The sequence below is a fragment of the Macaca mulatta genome, chromosome 10, assembly GCF_049350105.2.
Source record: "Macaca mulatta isolate MMU2019108-1 chromosome 10, T2T-MMU8v2.0, whole genome shotgun sequence".
NCBI classification, from domain to species: Eukaryota; Metazoa; Chordata; class Mammalia; order Primates; family Cercopithecidae; genus Macaca; species Macaca mulatta.
This window is the reverse complement of record NC_133415.1, coordinates 86,152,419-86,176,547: the sequence shown is the minus strand read 5'-3', so window position 1 is coordinate 86,176,547 and position 24,129 is coordinate 86,152,419. Positions and strand designations below refer to the sequence as shown.

At 49.8% G+C, this 24,129-nt stretch overlaps 2 protein-coding genes across 37 annotated transcripts in view; both read left to right on the top strand.

Moving 5' to 3' along the window:
• SNTA1 (syntrophin alpha 1) overlaps positions 1 to 11,567 on the top strand; it is a 35,445-nt gene extending 23,878 nt beyond the window's left edge. Inside the window, 6 exon segments of one of the 7 annotated variants that reach the window (NM_001266239.1) lie at positions 1,005 to 1,209; positions 6,740 to 6,947; positions 7,095 to 7,225; positions 9,190 to 9,386; positions 10,636 to 10,823; positions 10,925 to 11,567. In NM_001266239.1, coding sequence (NP_001253168.1) covers positions 1,005 to 1,209; positions 6,740 to 6,947; positions 7,095 to 7,225; positions 9,190 to 9,386; positions 10,636 to 10,823; positions 10,925 to 11,017 — 1,022 coding nt within the window. In that variant the 3' untranslated portion in view covers positions 11,018 to 11,567. 7 annotated transcript variants of the gene reach the window in all.
• Positions 11,568 to 12,771: 1,204 nt separating this feature from the next.
• The window catches only part of CDK5RAP1 (CDK5 regulatory subunit associated protein 1), a 50,264-nt gene continuing 38,906 nt past the window's right edge, over positions 12,772 to 24,129 (top strand). For 8 of the 30 annotated variants that reach the window (XM_077951468.1, XM_077951466.1, XM_015149198.3 and 5 more), the window contains exon 1: positions 20,063 to 20,154. Coding sequence is in view for 1 of the 30 variants with exons in the window: in XM_015149199.3 (XP_015004685.1) it covers positions 20,024 to 20,154 (131 nt within the window). In the remaining 29 variants the exon portion in view is untranslated. Of the gene's footprint in view, positions 12,980 to 19,449; positions 20,155 to 20,350; positions 20,444 to 21,589; positions 21,993 to 23,959; positions 24,108 to 24,129 lie in introns of those variants that run through there. The other 22 variants (XM_077951473.1, XM_077951482.1, XM_077951458.1 and 19 more) reach the window with 9 other exon arrangements.

Below are 24,129 nucleotides of genomic sequence, written 5' to 3'. Positions count from 1 at the left end.
ACCATGTTGGCCAGACTGGTCTCGAACTCCTGACCTCAAGTGATCCACACTGCCTCGGCCTCCCAAAGTGCCGGAATTATAGGTGTGAGCCACCATGCCCAGCCTGGGAAAATCTTTTTTTTTTTTTTTTTTTTTTTTTTTGAGACAGAGTCTTGCTCTGTTGCCCAGGCTGGAGTACAGTGGTGCGATCTTGGCTCACTGCAACCTCCTCCTCCCAGTTTCAAGTGATTCTCCTGCCTCAGCCTCCCCAGTAGCTGGGATTACAAGTGCGAGCCACCACGCCCGGCTAATTTTTGTATTTTTAGTAGAGACGGGGTTTCACCATGTTGGTCAGGCTGGTCTCGAACTTTTGACCTCAAGTGATCCGCCTGCCTTGGCCTCCAAAAGTGCTAGGATTATAGGTGTGAGCCACCACGCCCAGCCTGGGAAAGTCTTTTAACCACCTTCTTGTATACACTGTCTAGGAGTTCAAGACCAGCAACATGGTGAGACTCCATCTCTACAACAAATTAATAGCTTGGTGTGGTGGTGCATATCTGTAGACCCAGCTACTTAGGGAGCTGAGGTGGGAGGATTGACTGATCTGGGAGACTGAGGCTGTAGTGAGCTGTGATAGCACCAGGGCACTCTAGTCTGGGTGACAGAGAGAAACTGTTTCAAAAAGAAAAAAAAAAAGTCACATGGCCACACCTCACTGCAAAGGAGGCTGGGAAATAGAGTCTTTCTTCCAGTGGCTGTGTGTCTATCAACCACAGGGAAAATGAGAGAAGGGCTATAGGCAGGCCCTATCTCTATATAGGGATAGAGAAAAGGGATACGGTATTTTCTGCTCCACTGCCCCATCAGAGACTTTAACCTAGAAGAGTTTGTTAATATCACTATTGGACTCTTGCTTACTAAAGGTCTAATAGTGACACTGGACACTCTTAATAAATTAGTGACAATTGTGATATGTGCTGGGAGCCCATGTCACAGTGGTGACTGCTGATGTCTCTCCCAATCAGTCAAGTATATGAAGGACGTCTCACCGTATTTCAAGAACTCTGCTGGTGGGACCTCGGTCGGCTGGGACTCACCTCCCGCCTCACCCCTTCAGCGGCAGCCTTCCTCCCCTGGCCCCACACCCCAGAACCTCAGCGAGGCCAAACACGTGTCCTTGAAGATGGCATATGTCTCGAAGAGGTGCACCCCCACTGACCCGGAGCCCAGGTAAGGCTGGGCTGGGGGGCAACTCAGACAGACAGATGCCCTGGTGTCAGGTGGTAGGACCAACGGAAAGACACCTCTGTGTTGTATGAATGACCAGCATGATGCCAGAACATAGTAGGTGCTTAAAAGATAGATTGACTGGAAGCATGAGTGAAGCTATGGAGATGATGGTGTGCTTTGCTTCTCACTTCTTCCTCTGGGCAGCTCACATATGGGGATGAACTTGGTCTGGGGAAGAACCCTGTGTTCCAGTCCTGGTTCTCTTTGAACTAGGCCCTTTTCCTCACTGACCTTTAGATTATCCATTGTGAGATAAGGTTATTAGACTCACCGATCCTCTCGTCTCTTCTTACTCTGCTTGAGCTCTGAGATGTCTGGTTTTATCAGGGCCATGGACGGTTACATCCTTCACATCTGAGCAGCCTTTAACAGTTCATTGATAATATTGATACCACCAAACATTTACTGAGTATATACTGTGTACCCAGCACTGTGCTGAGTGCTTTCCATGTGCAGTATTATTTAGCTCTCACAGAGGCCCAATGGGCAAAGTCCTATTATTTCACCTCCTTTTTATTTTATTTTATTACTATTTTTGAGCCAGAGTTTCGCTCTGTCACCCAGGCTGGAGTGCAGTGGTGCAATGATCTTGGCTCACTGCAATCCTGCCTCCTGGGTTCAAATGATTCTCCTGCCTTAGCCTCCCAAGTAGCTGGGACTACAGGTGCCCGCCACCACACCTGGCTAACTTTTTTTTTTTTTTTTGACAGAGTCTCACTGTGTCGCCCAGGCTGGAGTGCAATGGTGTGATCTTGGCTCACTGCAACCTCCGCCTTCTGGGTTCAAGCAATTCTCCTCCCTCAGCCTCCCAAGTAGCTGGGATTACAGGCGCCCGCCACCATGCCTGGCTAATTTTTTGTATTTTTAGTAGAAACGGGGTTTCTCCATGTTGGTCAGGCTGGTCACGAACTCTTGACCTCAGGTGATCTGCCTGCCTCGGCCTCCCAAAGTGCTGGGATTATAGGCGTGAGCCACTGCTGCCCTGCCTAACTTTTGTATTTTTTGTAGAGATGGGGTTTCACCATGTTGGCCAGGCTGGTCTCGCACTCCTGACCTCAGGTGATCTGCCTGCCTCGGCCTCCCAAAGTGCTGGGATTACAGGCATGAGCCATCGTTCCCAGCTCACCTCCATTTTATAGATGAGGACAGAGAGGGGAAGTAACCTGCTTGAGATCACACAACCAGAAAGGGTGGTGCTTGCCTCATTCCTGGTAGTCCTTTCTGCTTTGGCAGTTGCAAGATGCCTGAGTGATGGTGGTGGCTGAATGGCGCATATTTGGTCAAGTGGGATATGCAGTGTTGGAGGTGATGCTTAAGTGGTATATGCATTACAAGCTTGGGCTGTGGGTCCTAGTGACAGCCAGGGTTCAATGCCAAGCAAATGCCCAACATTGGCTGGGAGGGCTGGTTAATAATGTCCAGTATCCAAATCTCTTGGTCTCACTTGATGCCACACCTCTTGCCTGCCCCCATGAGGCAAGACCTGGTGATTCACAGGTCACTTGCAGATGCTCTACAGAAGAGCCTTTGTTTTTGTTTTTGTTTCTGAGATGGAGTCTCGCTCTGTTGCCCAGGCTGGAGTGCAGTGGTGAAATCTTGGCTCACTGCGGTCCCCTTCTCCTGGGTTCAAGCGATTCTCCTGCCTCAGACTTCCCAAGTAGCTGGGATTACAGGCACCTGTCAACATGCCTGGCTAATTTTTTTTTGTATTTTAGCAGAGACGGGTTCACCATGTTGCCCAGGCTGGTCTTGAATTCCTGAGCTCAGGCATTCTGCCTGCCTCGGCCCCCAAAGTGCTAGGATGACAGGCATGTATCCGGCTGTATTTTTTACTAGAGATGGGGTTTCACCACATTGGCTAGGCTGGTCTCAAAGTCCTGACCTCAAGATCCATTCACCTTGGGCTCCCAAAGTGCTGGGATTACAGAGGTGAGACACCATGCCTGGCCCTGAAGGGCCTTTTGTGAGGGTGAAGGTGAGGTAGTATTAGTCCTTTCAGAGACTCATAGAACCTTAGATTCCCAGCCTGATCCCAGACATTACCTGAAACATGTGTGTATATGTTTCTAAGTGTGTGCACATGTAGATGACATGTAAATGCAAGTGTTTGTATGTATATGTGAGAGCATTTGCATGTGAGTATAGATTTGTACATGTGTGTTTATGTTATTTGTATGTGTGTATGCACATATGTGTCTGCATGTGTGTTTGAACATGTACATGCCTGAGTATATATGTAATCTGAATATAACTGGGGTTCCATATGGCCCACTGTCAGTGCAGTATCCCAGTCATAGGGATACAGCCTGGCAACCAAAATATAATGAAAACTACTTCAAACTTTTACTCAATGTTAGGATTGCACTGGGCTGCAAGTGTAGAAACTCCAACAAGAAATTACTTAAATAAAAGGGGTTAATTTTCCCACGTTTAAAAAAAGTCCAGGGGTCAGCTATTCCGGCTGCTGTAGATGCTCCAGGATGCCATCAAGGAACCAGGCTTCTAGCTTCCTGCTCTGCCATTTTAATTATGGGCGGTTTTCTTCTTTGTGGAGGCAGGATGGTGGCTGCATCCCAAGAATTGTGTTCATATTCCAGGCAGAAAGAAGACAAAAGCCAAAGTCTTTTCTCCTGGTATTTTGGCTATCTGTTGCTATATCACAAACCATTCCTAAAATTTAGTGGTTTAGAAAACAATAATTTATTATTTCTTTTTTTTTTTTTTTTGAGACGGGGGATCTCACTCTGTCACCCAGGCTGGAGTGCAGTGGTGCAAACTCAGCTCACTGCAACCTCCACCTCCTGGGATCAAGTGATTCTGGTGCCTCAGCCTCCCAAGTAGCTGGGACTACAGGTGCCCGCCATGACGTCTGGCTAATTTTTTTGTGTTTTTAGAAGAGATGGGGTTTTGCCCTGTTGGCTAGGCTGGTTTTGAATTCCTGGCCTCAAGTGATCTGCCCGGCTCAGTCTCCTAAAGTGCTGGGATTATAGGTGTGAACCACCATGCCTGGCCTCAAACCTCTTTAGTTTAGTTTTGTTGTGGTTGTTTTGTTTTTGTTTTTGTTTTTTCTTTTTTTTTTTTTTTTTGAGACGGAGTCTCGCTCTGTCGCCCGGGCTGGAGTGCAGTGGCCGGATCTCAGCTCACTGCAAGCTCCGCCTCCCGGGTTTACGCCATTCTCCTGCCTCAGCCTCCCGAATAGCTGGGACTACAGGCGCCCGCCACCTCGCCCGGCTAGTTTTTTGTATTTTTTTTAGTAGAGACGGGGTTTCACCGTGTTAGCCAGGATGGTCTCGATCTCCTGACCTCGTGATCCGCCCGCCTCGGCCTCCCAGAGTGCTGGGATTACAGGCTTGAGCCACCACGCCCGGCCTGTTTTTGTTTTTTAGATGGAGTTTCACGCTTGTTGCCCAGGCTGGAGTGCAATGGCACAATCTCAGCTCACTACAACCTCCACCTCCCGGGTTCAAGCGATTCTCCTGACTCAGCCTCCCTAGTACCTGGGATTACAGTCATGCACCACCATGCCCGGCTAATTTTGTGTTTTTAGTAGAGATGGGGTTTCTCCATGTTGGTCAGGCTGGTCCTGAACTCCTGACCTCAGGTTATCTGCCTGCCTTGGCCTCCCAAAGTGCTGGGATTACAGGCGTGAGCCACCGCGCCCGGTCTGTTTTTCTGTGTTTTTTTTTTTTTTTTTTTTTGAGACGGAGTTTCACACTTGTTGCCCAGGCTGGAGTGCAATGGTGCGATCTCGGCTCACCGCAACCTCCACCTCGCAGGTTCAAGCGATTCTCCTGCCTTAGCTTCCCTAGTAGCTGGGATTATAGGCATGTGCCACCACGCCCAGCTAATTTTGTATTTTTAGTAGAGACGGGGTTTCTCCATGTTGGTCAGGCTGGTCTTGAACTCCGACCTCAGGTGATCCACCTGCCTCGGCCTCCCAAAGTGCTGGGATTACAGGCATGAGCCACTGCGCCCGGCCTGTTTTTCTGTTTTTTAAGATGAGATCTTGTGCTGTCATCTAGGCTGGAGTGCAGTGGCACCCTTATAGCTCACTGCAGCCTCAAACTCCTGGGCTCAAGTGATTCTCCTGCCTCAGCCTCTAAGTAGCTGGGACTACAGGCACATGTCACCATGCTTGGCTAACTAAAAATAAAATTTTTTTTTGGGCCGGGCGCAGTGGTTCATGCCTGTAATCCCAGCACTTTGGGAAGCCGGGGCGGGCGGATCATGAGGTTAGGAGATCGAGACCATCCTGGCTAACACGGTGAAACCCCGTCTCTACTAAAAATGCCAAAAATTAGTCAGGCATGCTGGCAGGTGCCTGTAGTTCCAGCTACTCAGGAGGCTGAGGCAGGAGAATGGCATGAACCTGGGAGGCGGAGCTGGCAGTGAGCAGAGATTGTGCCACGGCACTCCAGCCTGGATGACAGGGCGTGACTCCATCTCATAGAAAAAAAAAATTTTTTTTTTTTTCTTTTTTAGAGATGAGTGTCTCACTTTGTTGCTCAGGGTGGTCTCGAACTCCTGGGCTCAAGCCATCCTCCTGGCTTAGTCTCCCGGAGTTCTGGGATTACAGGCATGAGCCACCATGCCCAGCCTAGTTTTTTTTTTTTTTTTTTTCCTGCTCTTATTAGTGAATTAGTTCGGTTCTGTGCAACAAGGAGAACCTGGGAGCTGGCCCAGAAGAGGATGTTCCTTAGAAACCAGGAGAAAGGGGCAAGATTAGGAATGGTCACACAGCAATAATTTAGGCCCCATCACACCATCGTGCATGTTTGAGTGTGTGTGTGTATTTGTGTGTATATGCATATGTGTAGGCCAGGCACGGTGGCTCATGTCTGTAATCCCAGCATTTTGCAGGGCAAGGCAGGCTAATCATTTGAGGTCAGGAGTTCGAGACCAGCCTGGCTAAGATGGTGAAACCCCATCTCTACTAAAAATAAAAAAAATAAGGCCGGGCACGGTGGCTCATGCCTATAATCCCAGCACTTTGGGAGGCCGAGGCGGGTAGATCACGAGGTCAGGAGATCAAGACCATCCTGGCCAATATGGTGAAACCCCATCTCTATTAAAAATACAAAAATGATCTGGGTGTGGTGGCGTGCACCTGTAATCCCAGCTTCTTGGGAGGCTGAGGCAGGAGAATCGCTTGAACCTGGGAGGCGGAGATTGCAGTGAGCCGAGATTGGGGCATTGCAGTGCAGCCTGGGTGACAGAGCGAGGCTCTGTTTCAAAAACAAAATCCCCACAAAATACATGAATATGTATGTGTGTCTCACACTTTCTTGTCCCTATGCCCCATGAGGCCACAGCAACTGCGGCTGGAGCCCAGCAGTGAGGGTCGCTCCTGATTCTCAGGGACATCCCCCTGGTTTCTTCTGGTTTGGTGGTGGGTGCGGTTTCTTGGGCCAGGGTTGGGCAGCTGCAGCCTAGTGGTCAGGTCCTTGCCTCCACCCATTTGTGCCTGCAGGTATCTGGAGATCTGCTCGGCAGAAGGCCAAGACACCCTCTTCCTGAGGGCCAAGGATGAGGCCAGCGCGAGGTCGTGGGGGAGTGCCATCCAAGCCCAGGTCAACGCTCTGATGCTGCGGGTCAAGGATGAGCTGCAGGCACTGCTGGCAGCCACCAGCACAGCTGCCAGCCAGGACATCAAGCAGATTGGCTGGCTGACTGAGCAGGTGCCTGCTGGGCCTGGGACCTATCCCTCCCTCTCTTCTGCTCCTTTGGAGCTGGCCCTGTTCCCAGTGCCCCGGCTACCTTGCCCCACCCTGGCCCTCTGCCCTCTCTTCCCCCACCCATCCTTACTGCTGTTTTGTCCCCTGCAGCTGCCCAGTGGGGGCACGGCCCCCACCCTGGCCCTGCTGACTGAAAAGGAACTGCTCCTCTACTCTTCTCTCCCTGAGACCCGCGAGGCCCTGAGCCGGCCAGTCCGTACTGCCCCACTCATCGCCACCAGGTACCCATGGGCAGGGGCAGTATGTCTCCCCCAGAACTTGCCGGGAGATGCTCCAGCAGGGCCCCAGAAGCTGGAAACTCCAGCCCTGTCCACCCTCAGCTATTCCCCAGGTGACCTGAAGCAAGTCTCTGCCCTGTCTGGGCCTCAGTTTCCTTATCTGTAAAATGGGTGCTTGGAACAAAAGGACATAAGGTCCCCGCTAGCCACTCATTCATTGACACTTATGCCTTATGCTGCATGGGTCAGAGGGCACAGAGCTGACCCCAACAGTCGCTGCCTCCAGAGAGAACCTTGTCTGATTGGGGAGACAGACCCAGGAACAGCCATTACAGTGCAGAGTTTGTAGGAGCCACTTAACTCTGTAGGGGTAGTTGAGGAACGCTTCAGGGAGGAGGTGACATCTGAGCTGGACTTTGATGGATGAGTAGAAGTTTTCTGTTTAAGAAAGGGTGAAAGAGCATCCCATGCAGAGAGAACATCATGGTCAAAGGTACAGAGGCATGAAGGGCTATAGCGTGTTCATGGGGCTATGAGTTTGTGACAACCAGAATTCATGCAGGAAATGGAGAGAAGGGAGTTGGCAGGGCCTGATCTTGCAGAGCTTCTTTTGTCTGATTAAGGAATGTTAGCTTTATCTTAAGAGTTTGGCAGTGTTGAAGGGTTTAAGCTGGGGAGCGAGGTGCTCTGGTTGCTTTAAGAGAATCCCTGTGGCTGCCACGTGGAAAATGCAGCGGAGAGTGCAGGATGGAAGTGGGGAAGCGCTGCAGTCGTGCAGGAGAGATGATGGTGGCTGGGGGAGGTGGAAGTGGGCGGCAGGAGCAGATGGAGAAGAAAGGCAGCATTGGCATTGGAAACCACATGGGTGTAAAATTAACAGGGCTCCGTGCTTGCCAGATGGGGCGGGTGAAGGAGGGGTCTGGAATGAACAGGAGGTTTGGAGCTGGTGTCTGGGTGAGCGTGGGACTGGGGGTGGGGGTGGAAAGGGAGGAGGCTGGAGCAAGATGCTGAGTCAAGTCCAGAGTGTGTGTGGGATGGAGAGGGAGCTTGGATAGGAAGCTTGGGGACTCAGGGGTCTGCAGCTCAGGGCTGGAAAGTGGAAGGCTGGCGTCAGCAGAAGTCTGGGGGGGAAGTGAGCTATAGGAGAAAGAGTGGGTGAAGGGAGGAACAAAGAGGGATATGGGGCAGAACTCTTAGGTCTGCCCCAGAGAGGGGCAGTTGGCTTACCAAGGCCACACAGCAAGTGACAGTCAAGCTGCAGGGGTCTGAAGTCCTTGTCACCCATGTCTCCTTACCTCAGGCTGGCTCTGGCCCATGTATCAGGAGCCTGCTGGCTACTAGGGATAATTAGGTCCTGGATTGTCTACCTAATCAAGTGATTCAAGTCAGGCAACAAATGTTTATTGAGCCTCTACTGTGGTCAGGCATAGTTTTACTTAATGGGAATACAGTGGTGAACGCAAGATCAACATTTCTAACCTAGCTGACATCCTAGTGAAAAAGACAGTGAAAAACCAACAAAAACAAATAATAAAAAGTATAATTTCTGGTACCATGATGAAAAAGTAAGGCTAGTGAGTGACAAGGGTGCTATTTTGGACTGGCAGGCCAGGGAAAGCTTCTCAGAGGAGGTGACATTTAAACTAACATCTGAAGGAAGTGAGGGAGTGAGCCATGGAGATAATCAGGGAAGCGTGTATAGGCAGAGGGAACAGCATACGCAGAGGTGCTGAGGCAGGCGTGTGCTAGGTGTGTGTGAGGACACCAGTGTAGCCGGAGCCAAGGGAGCGACAGGGAGGGTGGCAGGAGATGTCTCCTGCTGAGTCAATCAGTGCCCCCTGGCAAGTCCTGTCCTGTTAGGTGGTAAAGGATTTACAGGGTTTTTCCCAGGTCATTGGCCCCTTTGCCCAGAACTATTTGCCCCCTGCCCGAGGCCTCATGCTCAGCCCTCTGCCCCTCACCCCCAGACTGGTGCACTCAGGCCCCTCCAAGGGCTCAGTGCCCTACGATGCAGAGCTCTCTTTTGCCCTGCGCACGGGCACGCGTCACGGTGTGGACACTCACCTGTTCAGCGTGGAGTCACCGCAGGAGCTGGCTGCCTGGACCCGCCAGCTGGTGGATGGCTGTCACCGGGCCGCCGAGGGTGTGCAGGAGGTGTCTACAGGTGTGCTGGGAGGATCTGGGAGTGTCCCTCTGGTAATGAGCCTCTTATCCCCAGGGGCATTCAAGCTTCCTTCTTTAGGGCACTTCAGGAGGGGACAGAAAATGGGGTTTGGAGGTTAAGGTGGGTGGATCACCTGAGGTCAGAAGTTTGAGACCAGCCTGGCCAACATGGCAAAACCCCATCTCTACTAATAATACAAAAATTGGCTGGGTGTGGTGCCTCATGCCTGTAATCCCAACATTTTGCGAGGATGAGGCAGGTGGATCACTTGAGGTCAGCAGTTGAAGACCAGCCTGGCCAAAATGGTGAAACCCTGTCTCTACTAAAAATACAAAAATTAGCCAGGTGTGGTGGCGGGTGCCCGTAGTCCCAGCTACTCAGGAGGCTGAGGCAGAAGAATTGCTTGAATCTGGGAGGCGGAGGTTGTAGTGGTCCCAGATTGCACCACTGCACTCCAGCCTGGGCAACAGAGCAAGACTCTGTCTCAAAAAAAAAAATAATAATAATAATAATACAAAAATTAGCTGGGCATGGTAGTAGGTGCCTGTAGTCCCAGCTATGCAGGAAGCTGAGGAACAAGAATCGCTTGAACCCGGGAGGTGGAGGTTGTGGTGAGCTGAGATTGTGCCCGCTGCACTCCAGCCTGGGTAACAGAGTGAGACTGTTTCTCCAAAAAAAAAAAAAAAAAGGAAGTTGGGTTTGGGCCCTCTGTTTTGGATGTGCAGGTGCCCTGGCAGGCAGAGACTCTTCTCCCTGGGGTTTTCTTGCTCCAGCTTTGTCAATCTGCTGGTGAGGATGTGAGAGATGGCACTTGGGGTAGGGTTGCCAGAGGAAATACAGGACACCCAGCCTCATTTGAATTTCAGGTTAACAATGAATACTTTTTTCATAGAAGTATGCCCAAATTAGTCATTGTTTATCTGAAATTTAAATTTAGCTGGGCAACTCTGCAGGTCTCCAAGGGCGGTGCTTGGTCGATCTGATGATGCCTTTATCAGGAGTGAGCCTCCAGTCCATGGCAGATTTTAAGCTCCCCCTTTCTACTTGTGGACTGGAAGTGGGTGTAGGTCCTCTGAGGGTGGGGGTGATGACTCTCTGCAGGGTGGGTGTACAGGTGCCACGACAAACAGTGAGCCTCCCGTCCCTGGAGGCATTCAGGCCCCACTTTGTAAGCTGCGGTGGGGGTTGGAGGTTGGGGTGTAGTGTCTGAGGTGCCAGCTGTGCCTGTACCTATGTGCCCTCCCTGCAGCCTGCACATGGAACGGGCGTCCCTGCAGCCTGTCTGTGCACATCGACAAGGGCTTCACACTGTGGGCGGCTGAGCCAGGTGCAGCCCGAGCTGTGCTCCTGCGACAGCCCTTTGAGAAGCTGCAGATGTCTTCAGATGATGGTGCCAGTCTCCTTTTCCTGGACTTTGGAGGTGCTGAAGGCGAGATCGTGAGTGAGGGGCTGCCTTTGCACCCTGGGGAGGAGGGGGTATGCACTCTTGGAGGCCAGGCTGGCCAGGGCCCTGACTCTTCTCTCCATCCACCCTGCAGCAGCTGGACCTGCACTCGTGTCCCAAAACCATAGTCTTCATCATCCACTCCTTCCTCTCGGCCAAAGTCACCCGCCTTGGGCTATTGGCCTAGAAGTCACCGGATGCGCTAGCCCTGAAGAGGGGTATCCATGACATGGCCTGAGCTGGGCCTCCACCGACTGCCTGCTCACCCCTGGGCTGAGGGAAGGGAGAGGAGAGGAACAAGGGCCTCTGAGACCCCACCCCTGAGGGAGACTGGATTGGTCTTGGGGCCCGGGGCCCAGGACCCAGACCCAGGACAGAGTGGACTCTGCCTGTGATGGGGTGGCCCTCCTGCTGCCCCCCACCACCAGTGCCTTTTGCGGAGAGATATTTTGTGTACACAGAAGCCATTCCGAGTCTGGGACCTGCCCCTGTGCGGATCCTGACCCCAGCCAACAGCTGAGCTGCCAGGCCTCCTCGAGGCCCCTAAGCCACCCCTAGAGGTCCCATCTGAAGCTGGAGTCCCCTGGGGTCAGCGGCAAGAGAAACAAGAGGAGACTTTGTTTGTTTTTCCCCTCAGCCCTGCCACCTTGGGGAGTCTGGTTTTTCTCTTCATCCTCTCTCTCCTCCTTACTCTTGGATAAATAAACAGCCTGTGAGACACAGGCAGCCTGGCCCAGTGTCTGTGGTCTGTGCCTTGGCCTTTGGGTCCTGGGGTGGCCCCTGCAGTCCCAAGATGGACCAGACCAAGGACTGGGGCACCTTTCCCTGGAGAAGAACAGACTTTTACCACATGGGCCAAAGAGAGTGTATTGGTTATCTATTGTTGTGTGACAAATTACCCCACATTTTTACAGCTTAAAATGACAAATATTCATTATCTCTTAGGTTCTGTGGGTCAGGGATTTGAGAGGGGCTAAGCTGGGCTGTTCTTGTCTCAGGGTCGTTCATGAGGTTGCAGTCAAATTGTCAGCTAGGGCTGCAGTCATCTGAAGGCTTGACTGGGGCTGGAGGATCCATTCCAATACTGCTCATGCACATGGCTGTGGGTAGGAGGTCTCCGTTCCTCACCATGTAGGGCTAACCCTAGAGCTGCTGCTTGAGTTTTCTCATGATATGGCAGTTGGCTTTCCCCACAATGAGACAGAAGAGAGAGCAAAGAGGAAGCCACAAACAGTGCCTCTTACGACCCAGTCTTGGAAGCCATACACTGTTGCTTCTGCTTTGTTCTATTTGTTAGAAGTGAGTCACTAAGTTCAGTCCACACTCAAGGGGAGGGGAATTAGGCTCCACTTCTTGAAGAAAGGAATGCCAAATAATTTGTGGATCCATTTTAAAGCCATCTTAGAGAGCTTCAGGACCCTTTCCTGCAGAAGGGAGGTGGAGTGGAATGTGTTTGGTGCTTCGGAAACTGCGATGTGCTGACTGGATGTGAGTGGGTGGTGGTTATGACTCCCTACTAAAATCACGACGACAACAGCAATGATGAATTTTTTTTTTTTTTTTTTTTTTTTTTTTTGAGATGGGGTCTTGCTCTGTCACCCAGGTGGGAGTGCAGTGGTGTGTTCTCAGCTCACTGCAACCTCCACCTCCCGGTTCAAGCGATTCTCCTGCCTCAGCTTCCCGAGTAGCTGGGATTACAGGTGCCCACCACTGCCCACCACCATGCCCCACTACTGTTTTGTAGTTTTAGTAAAGATGGGGTTTCACCATGTTGGCCAGGCTGGTTTTAAACTCCTGACCTCAAGTGATCCTCCTGCATCAGCTTCCCAAAGTGCTAGGACACCGCGCCCAGCCCAGAACTTTTTTTTTTTTTAACTTTTTTTTTTTTTTTTTTTTTTTTTTTTTTGAGGCGGAGTCTTCACTCTGTGGCCCAGGCTGGAGTGCAGTGGCACCATCTCGGCTCACTGCAAGCTCCGCCTCCCGGGTTCGCGCCATTCTCCTGCCTCAGCCTCCCGAGTAGCTGGGACTACAGGCGCCCGCCACCGCGCCCGGCTAATTTTTTGTATTTTAGTAGAGACGGGGTTTACCGTGTTAGCCAGGATGGTCTCGATCTACTGACCTCGTGATCCGCCCGCCTCGGCCTCCCAAAGTGCAGGGATTACAGGCGTGAGCCACTGCGCCCGGCCTTTTTTTTTTTTTTGAGACGGAGTCTCGCTCTGTCGCCCAGGCTGGAGTGCAGTGGCGCGATCTCGGCTCACTGCAAGCTCCGCCTCCCGGGTTCACGCCATTCTCCTGCCTCAGCCTCCCGAGTAGCTGGGACTACAGGCGCCCACAACCGCGCCCGGCTAATTTTTTGTATTTTTAGTAGAGACGGGGTTTCACCGTGGTCTCGATTTCCTGACCTTGTGATCCGCCCGCCTCAGCCTCCCAAAGTGCTGGGATTACAGGCGTGAGCCACTGCGCCCGGCCTTTTTTTTTAACTTTCTAAAGGTTCAGTTTCTTCATTGTAGCCACGAGATAAAACAAAGATGATGTGCCTGGTGCAGTGGCTCATGCCTGTAATCCCAGCACTCTGGGAGGCTGAGGCGGGTGGATCACCTGAGGTCAGGAGTTCAAGACCAGCCTGGCCAACATGGTGAAACCCTGTTGCTACTAAAAATACAAAAATTAGCCGGGCATGGTGGCACCTGCCTGTAATCCCAGCTACTCAGGAGGCTGAGGCAGGAGAATCGCTTGAACCTGGGAGGTGGAGGTTGCAGTGAGCTGAGATCGCGCCACTGCACTCCAGCCAGGGTAACAGAGTGAGATTTGGTCTCAAAAAAACAAACAAAACAAACGACAACAACAACAACAACAAATTAGCCGGGCATGGTGGTGTGCGCTTGTAATCTCAGCTACTTGGGAGGCTAAGACAGAATCATTTGAACCCTGGAGGTGGAGTTTGCAGTGAGCAGAGATTGCGCTACTGCACTCAGCCTGGGCCCCAGAGCGTGACTCCGTCTCAAAAACAAACAAACAAAAAAAATTGAGACCAGGTAACTTGACTTTGAGGCAATTACTTTTAGCTTACTTATAATGGCAGCATTGTTTCTTTGTGAAAATGAAACTTTCTCAGCTTATCCACTAAATTTTAAGCAACATCCCAAACCACCAAAGACTCACTCATTTTCCTTCTGGCCATCAGCAGTCTGGTGCCTTCATTTGGAACACCACCCCCCGCCCTATTTTTTGTTTTTGAGGTGGGGTCTCGCTTTGTTGCCCAGGCTGGAGTGCAGTTGCGGGATCCTGGCTCACTGCAGCTTCGGCCTCCCACACTCAAGTGATCCTCCTACCTCAGCCTCCCAAGTTGCTAGGACCACAGGCCTGTGCCGCCATGGCTAGCTAATTTTTTATTTTTTAACTTGTTGTAGAGATGGGGTCTTGCCATGTTGCCCAGGCTGGTCTCACACTCCTGAACTCAAGCAATCCTCTGGTCTTGGCCTCCCAAAGTGCTAGGATTACAGGCAGGAGCCACTATTCCCAGCCTTGGCCCCCTTTTAAGAATGGCGTGGCGAGCTGGGTGTGGCAGCTCACACTTGTAATCCCAGCACTTTGGGAGGCTAAGGAGGGTGGATCACTGAAGGTCAGGAGTTCAAGACCAGCCTGGCCAACATGGTGAAACCCCGTCTCTACTAAGAATACAAAAATTAGCCAGGTGTGGTGGCATGTGCCTGTAGTCCCAGCTACTTGGGAGGCTGAGGTTGTGGTGAGCCGTGATCACGCCATTGCACGCCAGCCTGAGCTACAGAGTGAAACTCAGTCTCAAAAAAAAAAAAAAAAAAGGCACAGTGGCCACTTCCCCTCTTGCCCCAGCCATGGCTAACATATAGACAGTGTGATCTTCCAGACACTGTGCATACATTATCTTACTGGGTCCTCACCATATACCTATATAGTGGGCACAGTTATCTCAGTTTCATAGATAAGAAAACCTGGGCTCAGAAGGGGAGAGTAAATTGCCAAATGTCACATAGCTATGAAATATCTGAGCTGGGATTCAAATCAGGTCTGTCTGACTTCAAAGCCCTTGTTCACTTTGGAGACTTTCTGGCCCTGCACTGTCCAACAGAAATATAACACAAGCCACTTATCAAATTTAACAATTTCTAGTAGCCACATTTTAAAAAGTTTTAAAAATAGATGAAAATAATTTTTAATAATATATTTTATTTAACCCAATGTACCCAAAATATTATCACTTCAACTCATAAGCGTTTACTAGTGAGATGTTTTATAATCCTTTTTTGCGCTAAGTCTTGGAAACCCAGTGTATGTTTTATACCTCTAGCACATCTCTATTCAGATGTCAAATTTTTTTTTTTTTTTTTTTTTGAGACGGAGTCTCGCTCTGTCACCCAGGCTGGAGTGCGGTGGCCGGATCTCAGCTCACTGCAAGCTCCGCCTCCCAGGTTCACGCCATTCTCCTGCCTCAGCCTCCCGAGTAGCTGGGACTATAGGCGCCCGCCACCTCGCCCGGCTAGTTTTTTTTTGTATTTTTTAGTAGAGACGGGGTTTCACCGTGTTAGCCAGGATGGTCTCGATCTCCTGACCTCGTGATCCGCCCGTCTCGGCCTCCCAAAGTGCTGGGATTACAGGCGTGAGCCACCGCGCCCGGCCTCAGATGTCAAATTTTCATTGGAAATACTTGATTTGTATTCAGATTTTATAGCATTTACGGTAGAGTCACATACCCTTGTTCTAATCATTCTAAAGTCTTCCAATTACTGAGCTGTGCATCACAGTTTAAATTAAATGAAGTTCGGCGGGGCGCGGTGGCACACGCTTGTAATCCCAGTACTTTGGGAGGCTGAGGTGAGAGAATCAGGAGGTGAACTCTCACTACAACCTCCATCTCCTGGGTTCAAGCGATTCTCCTGCCTCAGCCTTCCGAGTAGCTGGGATTACAGGCATGTGCCACCATGCCTTGCTAATTTTTTTTGTTTTGAGACGGAGTCCCACGTTGTCACCCAGGCTGGAGTGCAGTGGCCCAATCTCGGCTCATTGCAACCTCTGACTCCTAGGTTCAAGCAATTATCTTGCCTCAGCCTCCTGAGCAGCTGGGATTACAGGCGCTTGCCACCACGCCTGGCTAATTTTTTTGTATTTTTAGTAGAGACAGGGTTTCACCATGCTGGCCAGGCTGGTCTCCTGACCTCCAGTGATCTTCCCACCTTGGCCTCCCAAAGTGCTGGGATTACAGACATGAGCCACTGTGCCTGGTCACTATATGTATATTTTTATATCTAGAATGAGATTTATTATAAGGAATTGGCTCAAGTGATTATAGAGGCCGAGAAGTCCTACAATTTGTCATCTGCAAGCTGCACACCGAGGAAAGGTGGTGGTGTAAATTCCAGTTTGAATCTAAAAGACTGAGAATCAGGAGTGCCAATGGTGTTTAAGTCCTAGTCCAAGGGCAGGAGAAGACCAATGTCTCAGCTTAAGCAGACAGGCAGAGAGATAGTTCAACCTTGCTCTGCCTTCCTGTCCTATTTGGGTCCCCGAGGGGTTAGATGATGTCCATCCAGATTGTGGAGTGCAGTCTACCAAAGCTAATCTCTTCCTCAAGAAACACACCCAGAAATAACATTTAACCAGATACCTGGGCAACCTGTGGCCCAGTCAAGTTGACACAAATAATTAACCAGCACAGTGTTCTGTATTATTTCCCAGTGTTCTCCAGCAGGATTAAGGCCTAGATGCCTGCAAGAAAGTTGCTTGATAAGAATGTTTATTGGCTGCCTCCCCTTCCCTGTTTCACTCCCCTACTACCCTACCAGTGTTTCCTGAGATTACTTTGCAAATCAACTACCTGCACTCAAGTACTTGTCTTAGGAGCCAGGCACAGTAGCTCACGCCTGTAATCCCAGCACTTAGGGAGGCCAAGGTGGGTGGATCACCTGAGGTGAAGAGTTCGAGACTGGCCTGGCCAACATGGTGAAACCCCATCTCTACTAAAAATACAAAAATTAGCTGGGCGTGATGGCGTGTGCCTGTAATCCCAGCTACTTGGGAGGCTGAGGCAGGAGAATCGCTTGAACCCGGGAGGTGGAGGTTGCAGTGAGTCGAGATTGGGCCACTGCACTCCAGCCTGGGTAACAGTGAGAGTCAGTCTAAAAAAAAAAAATACTTGTCTTAGGGTCTGCTTCTGGGGAACCCAAACTAAGACAGAAAGCAGTCATTTATTCATTCAACAAATATTCATTAAGCCCTTCTATGAGTCAGACCCTGTGTAGATCACGGGGATAAAGCCTTGAACAAGACACGATGTGTCCCTCCTCTCAGGGAGCTGATAGTCCAAGGAATAGGCAGTGATAAGAAAACAAGTAATGTCAACATTTTGAATAGTGACAAATACGGTGAAGAAAATAATATGAGAAGTGATGAAGTAGTTTATATGAAGTGGTCAGAGAGGGTCTCTCTGAAGAGCTGACATTTATGCTGAGACCTAAAGGATGAGAAGGGGCCAGCCATGAAACAATTTTGGAGAAGAGCATTCCAGAAAGATCATAGTAAGAAGAGAGGCTCTGTGGGCATGGTGTCACGTGCTTGTAATCTCAGCTACTTGGGAGGCTGAGGCAGGATAATTGCTTGAACCCGGGAGGCGGAGGTTGTAGTGAGCCAAGATCATGCCATTGCACTCCAGCCTGGGTGACAGAGCAAGATTCTGTCTCAAAAAAAAAAAAAAAAAAAAAAAGAGAGAGAGAGGGTCTGAAATAAACATTTGCTTGGGATATTTAAGGAGCAAAATAAAATTATGTAGTTGAACTATGTCAACTAGAGAGAACACAGTAGGAGAAGTAAGTGGTAAGAAGTACATGGGTTGGAGAAGTAAAAGTAAGCAGGGGGCCAGACATGGTGGCTCATGCCTGTAATCCCAGCACTTTGAGAGGCTGAGGTGGGAGGATCACTTGAGGCCAGGAGTTTGAGACCAGCCTGGCCAACATGGCAAAATCCCATCTCTAGTAAAAACACAAAAATCAGCTGGGCATGGTGGTGCTTGCCTGTAATGCTAGCACTTTAGGAGGTCGAGGTCGGCGGATGACTTGAGGCTAGGAGTTTGAGACCAAGCTGGCCAACATAGTGAAACCCTGCTCTAGTAAAAATACAAATATTAGTTTGGTGTGGTGGTGCACGCCTGTAATCCCAGCTACTCATGAGGCTGAGGCAGGAGAGTCGCTTGAGCCTGGGAGGCAGAGGTTGCACTGAGCCGAGATTGCGCCACTGCACTCCAGCCTGGGTGACAGAGTGAGTGAGACACCATCTCAAAAACAAACAAACAAAACAAAACAAGTAAGCGGGGCCACATCATGCAGGCCCCTGGGACACAGTAGGAAATCTGGATTTTATTGCAAGGGCAACGGAAAGCTCTTAAGCTTTTTGTTTTGTTTTGTTTTGTTTTGTTTTGAGACGCAGTCTTGCTCTGTCGCCCAGGCTGGAGTGCAGAGGCTCGATCTCGGCTCACTGCAATCTCTACTTCCCGGGTTCAAACAATTGTCCTGCCTCAGCCTCCCGAGCAGCTGGGACTACAGGCATGTGGCACCATGCCCAGCTAATTTTTTTTTTTTGTATTTTTAGTAGAGATGAGGTTTTACCATATTGGTCAGGCTGGTCTTGAACTCCTGACCTCGTGATCCAACCACCTCAGTTGCCCAAAGTGCTGGGATTACAGGCGTGAGCCATTGTGCCTGGCCGTTTTTGTGTTTTCCTTTTTCCAGACATGGTCTCATTCTGGTACCCAGGCTGGAGTGCAGTGTTGAGATCATGGTTCACTGAAGCCTCAACTTCCCCGGCTCAAGTAATCTTCCTGCCTCAGCCTTCTGAGTAGCTGGGACCACAGGCACCCGCCACCACGCCAGGCTAATTTTTGTGTTTTCTGTAGATATGGTGTTTCATCATGTTGTTCAGGCTAGTCTAGAACTCCTGGGCTCAAGCAATCTGCCCATCTTGGCCTCCCAAAGTGCTGGGATTACAGGCATGAGCCACCATGCCCAGCCTGCCACGGAGAGTTTTCAGGAGAGGAGTGATATAATTTGATTTAATAAAACAGACAAATTCCCTTAGGCAGTGTGTGGGAAACTGTTCTCAGGAGACAAGGTGACCGTTGGCAGGCTACTGTGATTGTTTCTGATGAGACAGTGGTGGCCTGGGTAGTTGTAGCTACCGAGTAGACAGATTTGACATTTTGTAGTTAAAGTTGACAGGGCTTGCTGACAGGTAGAACGTGGGGATCCAGGGAGGTGAAGAAAATGACCATTCAGTTCCTCCTAGTGCACCTGGAAGGATGGTTGGGCCATTTACTGAGATGGGCCAGAATGGCAGGTACAGGTTTTTGGTGAAGGTGCGTGTGTGGAAATGAAGAGTTCATGATAGAGATGGTCATCAGACACCCAAGAAGTGTCAAGTAGGCAGCTGAGCTATGGCTCTGGAACTGCAGGGAGGGTCCAGCTGGAGATGTGAATCAGGAAGTCATTAATCTACAGGGCAGCACCCTCCAATAGAAATAGAGCATGAACCTCTTAGGTGACTTAAAATTTCCCAGTAAGGACCTGGTACAGTGGCTCACACCTACAATCCCAGCACTTTGGGAGGCCAAGGTGGGAGGATGGCTTGCGCCTAGGTAGGAGTTTGAGACCTGCCTGGGCAACACGGGTAGACCCGTCTCTCCAAAAAAAAAAAAAAATTAGCTGGGCGTGGTGGCGCCTGCCTGTAGTCCCAGCCACTTGGGAGGCTGAGGTGGGAGGACTGCTTTAGCATGGGAGGCGGCAGCTGCAGTGAGCCATGACCACACCAATTTTTTACTCCCTGCTAGCCACATTGAAAAAGTAAAAAGAAACAACAGGTGAACTTAATTCAAATATTTCTGTCACCATAGCTACAAATAAAAAAAAAATTCAACGAATGTACCCAATATGTCCCAACAATTATTGCAGCACATAATCAATATAAACATATATGAACTATTTGACACCATTTGACATTTCTTCTTCCACATCCGATGTATCTGACATTTAGCGCACATTTCATTTGCACTCACCCACGCTGAGGCGCTCAATTGCCTCTTAAGCCCGTGGCTAGAGGCTGCCTTAAAGTTCAGCGCCGCCACGGAGCTTTGGGTCCACCCGGACTGTAAAAACGAAGCACTTCCGTTAGAATGACCCGGCCTGAAGTACCGGCGGAACGGAAGTCGCTTGTGTATCAGCCCAGCGGCGGACCGGTGAGTGGACCCGATTTGCCGGCAGAACTAACGCTGCGGGACCCCGGGCACTGTTGCTGCTGCGGGAGGTGAGCAGCGCGCCCGCCAGGGTGGGCTGCGCACCTGCTTTTGAGTGGCGCCTGGGGCAGGAGGGGCCGCGGATCCCGGGAAGCGCGCGGTGTTCAAGAGGGAGGATGGCACGGTGGTTACGGCGTGGGGCCTGGCGTCAGGCTGTCGGAGTTCGTACCCTAACCCCGCCGCCTAACCCCGTGTGACTTTGGACAGGTCACCTCCACTTCTTCCAAGGCTTCGCTTCGCCACCCATGAAGTGGGGTTGACAGTACAGCCTGCCTCACAGGGTTGCTGTGAGGGTTATAGGTAATAATTCGCGGAAAATGTTTTGCACCATGCCTAACGCATTGTAACCAGCCAATAAAGTGTTTGGGATGTTGTTGTACACTATTGTTCTAGCCTCATTGCCGACTGTCAGAATTAATTTCGAGCCTGCAGAGAGGCTTCTACACTGTGTTATGCAAAGCATTTTGCTTGTATTACTGCGTTTGATCCCACAGTAGGCTTATGGAGATAGGTGCTATTATCCCCATCTAGAGGCTCCCAGAGTTTAAGACAGGTGCCTAAGGTTTAGCTGGCTTAGCAGCAGTGGGGTCAGATTCAGACTCTAGGGTCCATACTGTTTTTTTTAATTTGTTTTTGTTTTTGTTTTTTGAGACGGAGTCTTGCTCTGTCGCCCAGGCTGGAGTGCAGTGACGCGATCTCGGCTCACTGTAGCCCCTGCCCCCCGAGTTTCAGCGATTCTCCTGTTCTCCTGCCTCAGCTTCCTGGGTAGCTAGGATTACAGGCGCATGCCACCACACCCGGCTAATTTTTGTATTTTTAGTAGAGTCCATACTCTTAACCAGGATGCTCTAATACTCTCCATGAAAGGGGGTGTGGGCTGTGAATTGCAGTTAGTGAACGCTTACTGTATCTCAAGTTGGGTTTTTAATATCTTATTCTTAAAGCACTTCTTGGGGCGGGGGTAAGTGCTGCTTTTATCCTTATTTTACACAAGTGGAATTGGTGACTCAGAGACAGAAATTTGTCTTGCCAAAGGTCACACAGCAATTATGGAGTAGAAATGGGCTATTTTAAAGCTCACACTTTAAGGCTGTTCTTCTGTGACACTTGAAACTGGGTTGGCATTGCTCCTGAGTGCTAGTAGCAGATGTGGCAGGTGATCTCATTGGAAATGTAATGGGCCACATCTGCTCATTACACATGTATAGCGGGGTTCCCCTGACCCTAGGTGGCAGAATGGTGCCTGTCCGTGGCCTGTGAGGAACCAGGCCGCACAGAAGGAGGTGAGCAGCAAGCTGGTGTTACTGCCTGAGCTCTGCCTCCTGTCATATCGGCCGTGGCATTAGATTCTCATAGGAACACAAACCCTATTGTGAACTGCGTGTATGCAAGGGATCTAGGTTGTGCATTCCATTTACTTTTTTTTTTTTTTTTTTTTGGAGACAGGGTTTCTCTCTGTTGCCCAGGCTGGAGTGTGGTGGCACAATCTCGGCTCACTGCAACCTCTGCATCTCCGGCTCAAGTGATCCTCCTACCTCAGCTTCTCCAGTTGCAGGGACTACAGGCACACACCACAATGGCTGGCTAAGTTTTTATTTTTTAATTTGTTGTAGAGACGGGGTCTTGCCATGTTGCCCAGGCTGGTCTTGAACTCCTGAGCTCAAGCAATCCTGCTGCCTCAGCCTCCCAAAGTACTGGGATTATAAAGATGTGAGCCACCGCACTGGCTCAAGATTACACACTCCTTATGAGAATCTAAATGCCTGAGGTGGAACAGTTTCAACATACCCCTGCTTCCCTGTCTGTGGAAAAATTATCTCCCATGAAACCGATGCCTGGTACCAAAAAGGTTGGGAACCACTGATGTTTAGCACCTGCCATGAGGCAGCTACCACAATGGGAGATGGTGAAGGTGTAGAAATGAATGATGCTTGTTCCCTGCTTACAGGAACCTGCCAGTTTACTAGGGCTGGCAGAAGTATCAGTAATAACAGCAAAGTGTGATGAGTCTTGTGATGGAGAGCTAGAAGAGAGCTTTGGGAACCCAGAGAAGGATCCCACCCTAGACTTCGAGGGTGATGGCCAGAGCAGTCTTCCCAGAGGAAGAAAGCTGAAAGTATCACAGGTGTTATACAGCCACTAGAGGGAAGATATGCCAGCCAGAGAACAGCGTGTGTAAAATCCTACAAGCTAGTGAAGATTAATACAAAGAAGTGTGGCATGGCTGGAGTGTGGTAGGCCATAGTCAGGGGGTCCATTAAAAATATATGGTGATCCTAGAATTCTTCCTTAGTCAGAAAAAAAAAAAAAAAAGTAAATAGTATGGCTTCATCTCCTGTACCTTAGTCACCTAAGTCGTCCTGGGAGGCAACTATTGTTTCTTATGCACTCTAGAGATATTGGATGTACCTGCAAATAGGTACCTCAATATTCCTACCCGCTTTCCCCACAGATTCATCAGTAGTATAATGTAGGTAGCATGGAGCATTTTACTTCCTCGCCTTTGTCACGTATAGGTTCAGCCTCACTTTTTTTTTTTTTTTTTGAGCTAGGGTCTCACTCCGTCACCCAGGCAGTGGTGCGATTATGGCTCACTGCAGCATTGACCTCCCGGGCTCAAACAGTCCTTCTACTTCAGCCTCCTTAGTAGCTGGGACTACAGGTGTGCATCACTGTGCCTGGCTATTTTTTGTTATTTTTATAGAGATGAGGTCTCACTATGTTGCCCAGGCTGGTTTCAAATTCCTGGCTCAAGTGATGTTTCTGTCTCAGCTTCCCAAAATGCTGGGATTACAAGCATGAGCCACTGCACCTGGCCACCAGCCTTGGTTTCTAACAGTTGTATCTTGTTCCATTGTATGGATGTACCAGAACTTACTTAACTAGTCCTTTATTGATGACATTTAGACCTTTCCCTTTCTTTTGCTATTAGAAACACTGTTGCATTGAATATCTTTTTATTTTTTGAGACAATCTCACTCTGTTGTCCAGGCTAGAGTGCAGTGGCGTGATCTTGGCTTACTGCAACCTTCTCTTCCTGGGCTCAAGAGATTCTCATGCCTCAGCCTCCCGGGTAACTCAGAATACAGGTGTGTGCCACCACATCCAGATAATTTTTGTATTTTTAGTAGAGATGAGGCTTCATTGTGTTGGCCAGGCTGGTCTCGAACTCCTGGCCTCAAGTGATCCACCAGCCTCAGTGTCCCAAAGTGCTGGGATTACAGGTGTGAGCTACCATGCCTAGACTGAATGTCTTTATACATAGGTCATTTTGTATGTGTATAGATTTATCTGCAGGATAAATATGAGTGGAAATGCTCTGTCAGATGTTTTGCACACTTGTAATTTTGATGGAAAGTGGCAAATTGTTCTCTATAAAGGTTGTGTTATTTGCTAAACCAAGTGTGAGAGGGTCTGGGTGGAAAGTTTGAAGGTAGTAGTTTGAAACTCTTGTTTTTTTTTTTTTTTGAGATGGCGTTTTGCTCTGTTGTCCAGACTGTAGTGCGACCTCAGTACATAGCAACTTCTGCTTCCTGGGTTCAAGCGATTCTCCTACCTCAGCCTCTTGAGTAGTTGGGACTATAGGCACGTGCCACCACATCTGGCTAACTTTTGTATTTTTAGTAGAAATGGAGTTTTGCTATGTTGGCCAGGCTGGTCTTGAACTCCTGACCTCAAGTGATCCTCCTGCCTCGGCCTCTCAAAGTCCTGGGATTAGAGGCATGAGCGACTGCGCCCAGCCAAGACTCTTAAAGGGTAGAAGGAGTCACTGATCAGGCATACAGTGCCCTCACATTAGATGCTTTCCTTCTGAAGGAACTCAAAGGAAGATGCCCTCAGACAGTGAGTGGTTTTCACAGTATTAAGAGGCAGTGTAGCAAGATGGGTATTGGCACGGGCTTTGCATCCATGTGGATTTTTACCTGAGTTCTTGTTTGACTGCTTACTGGCTGTAGGAGCTTAGGTGAGTTCCTCAACCTATGTCT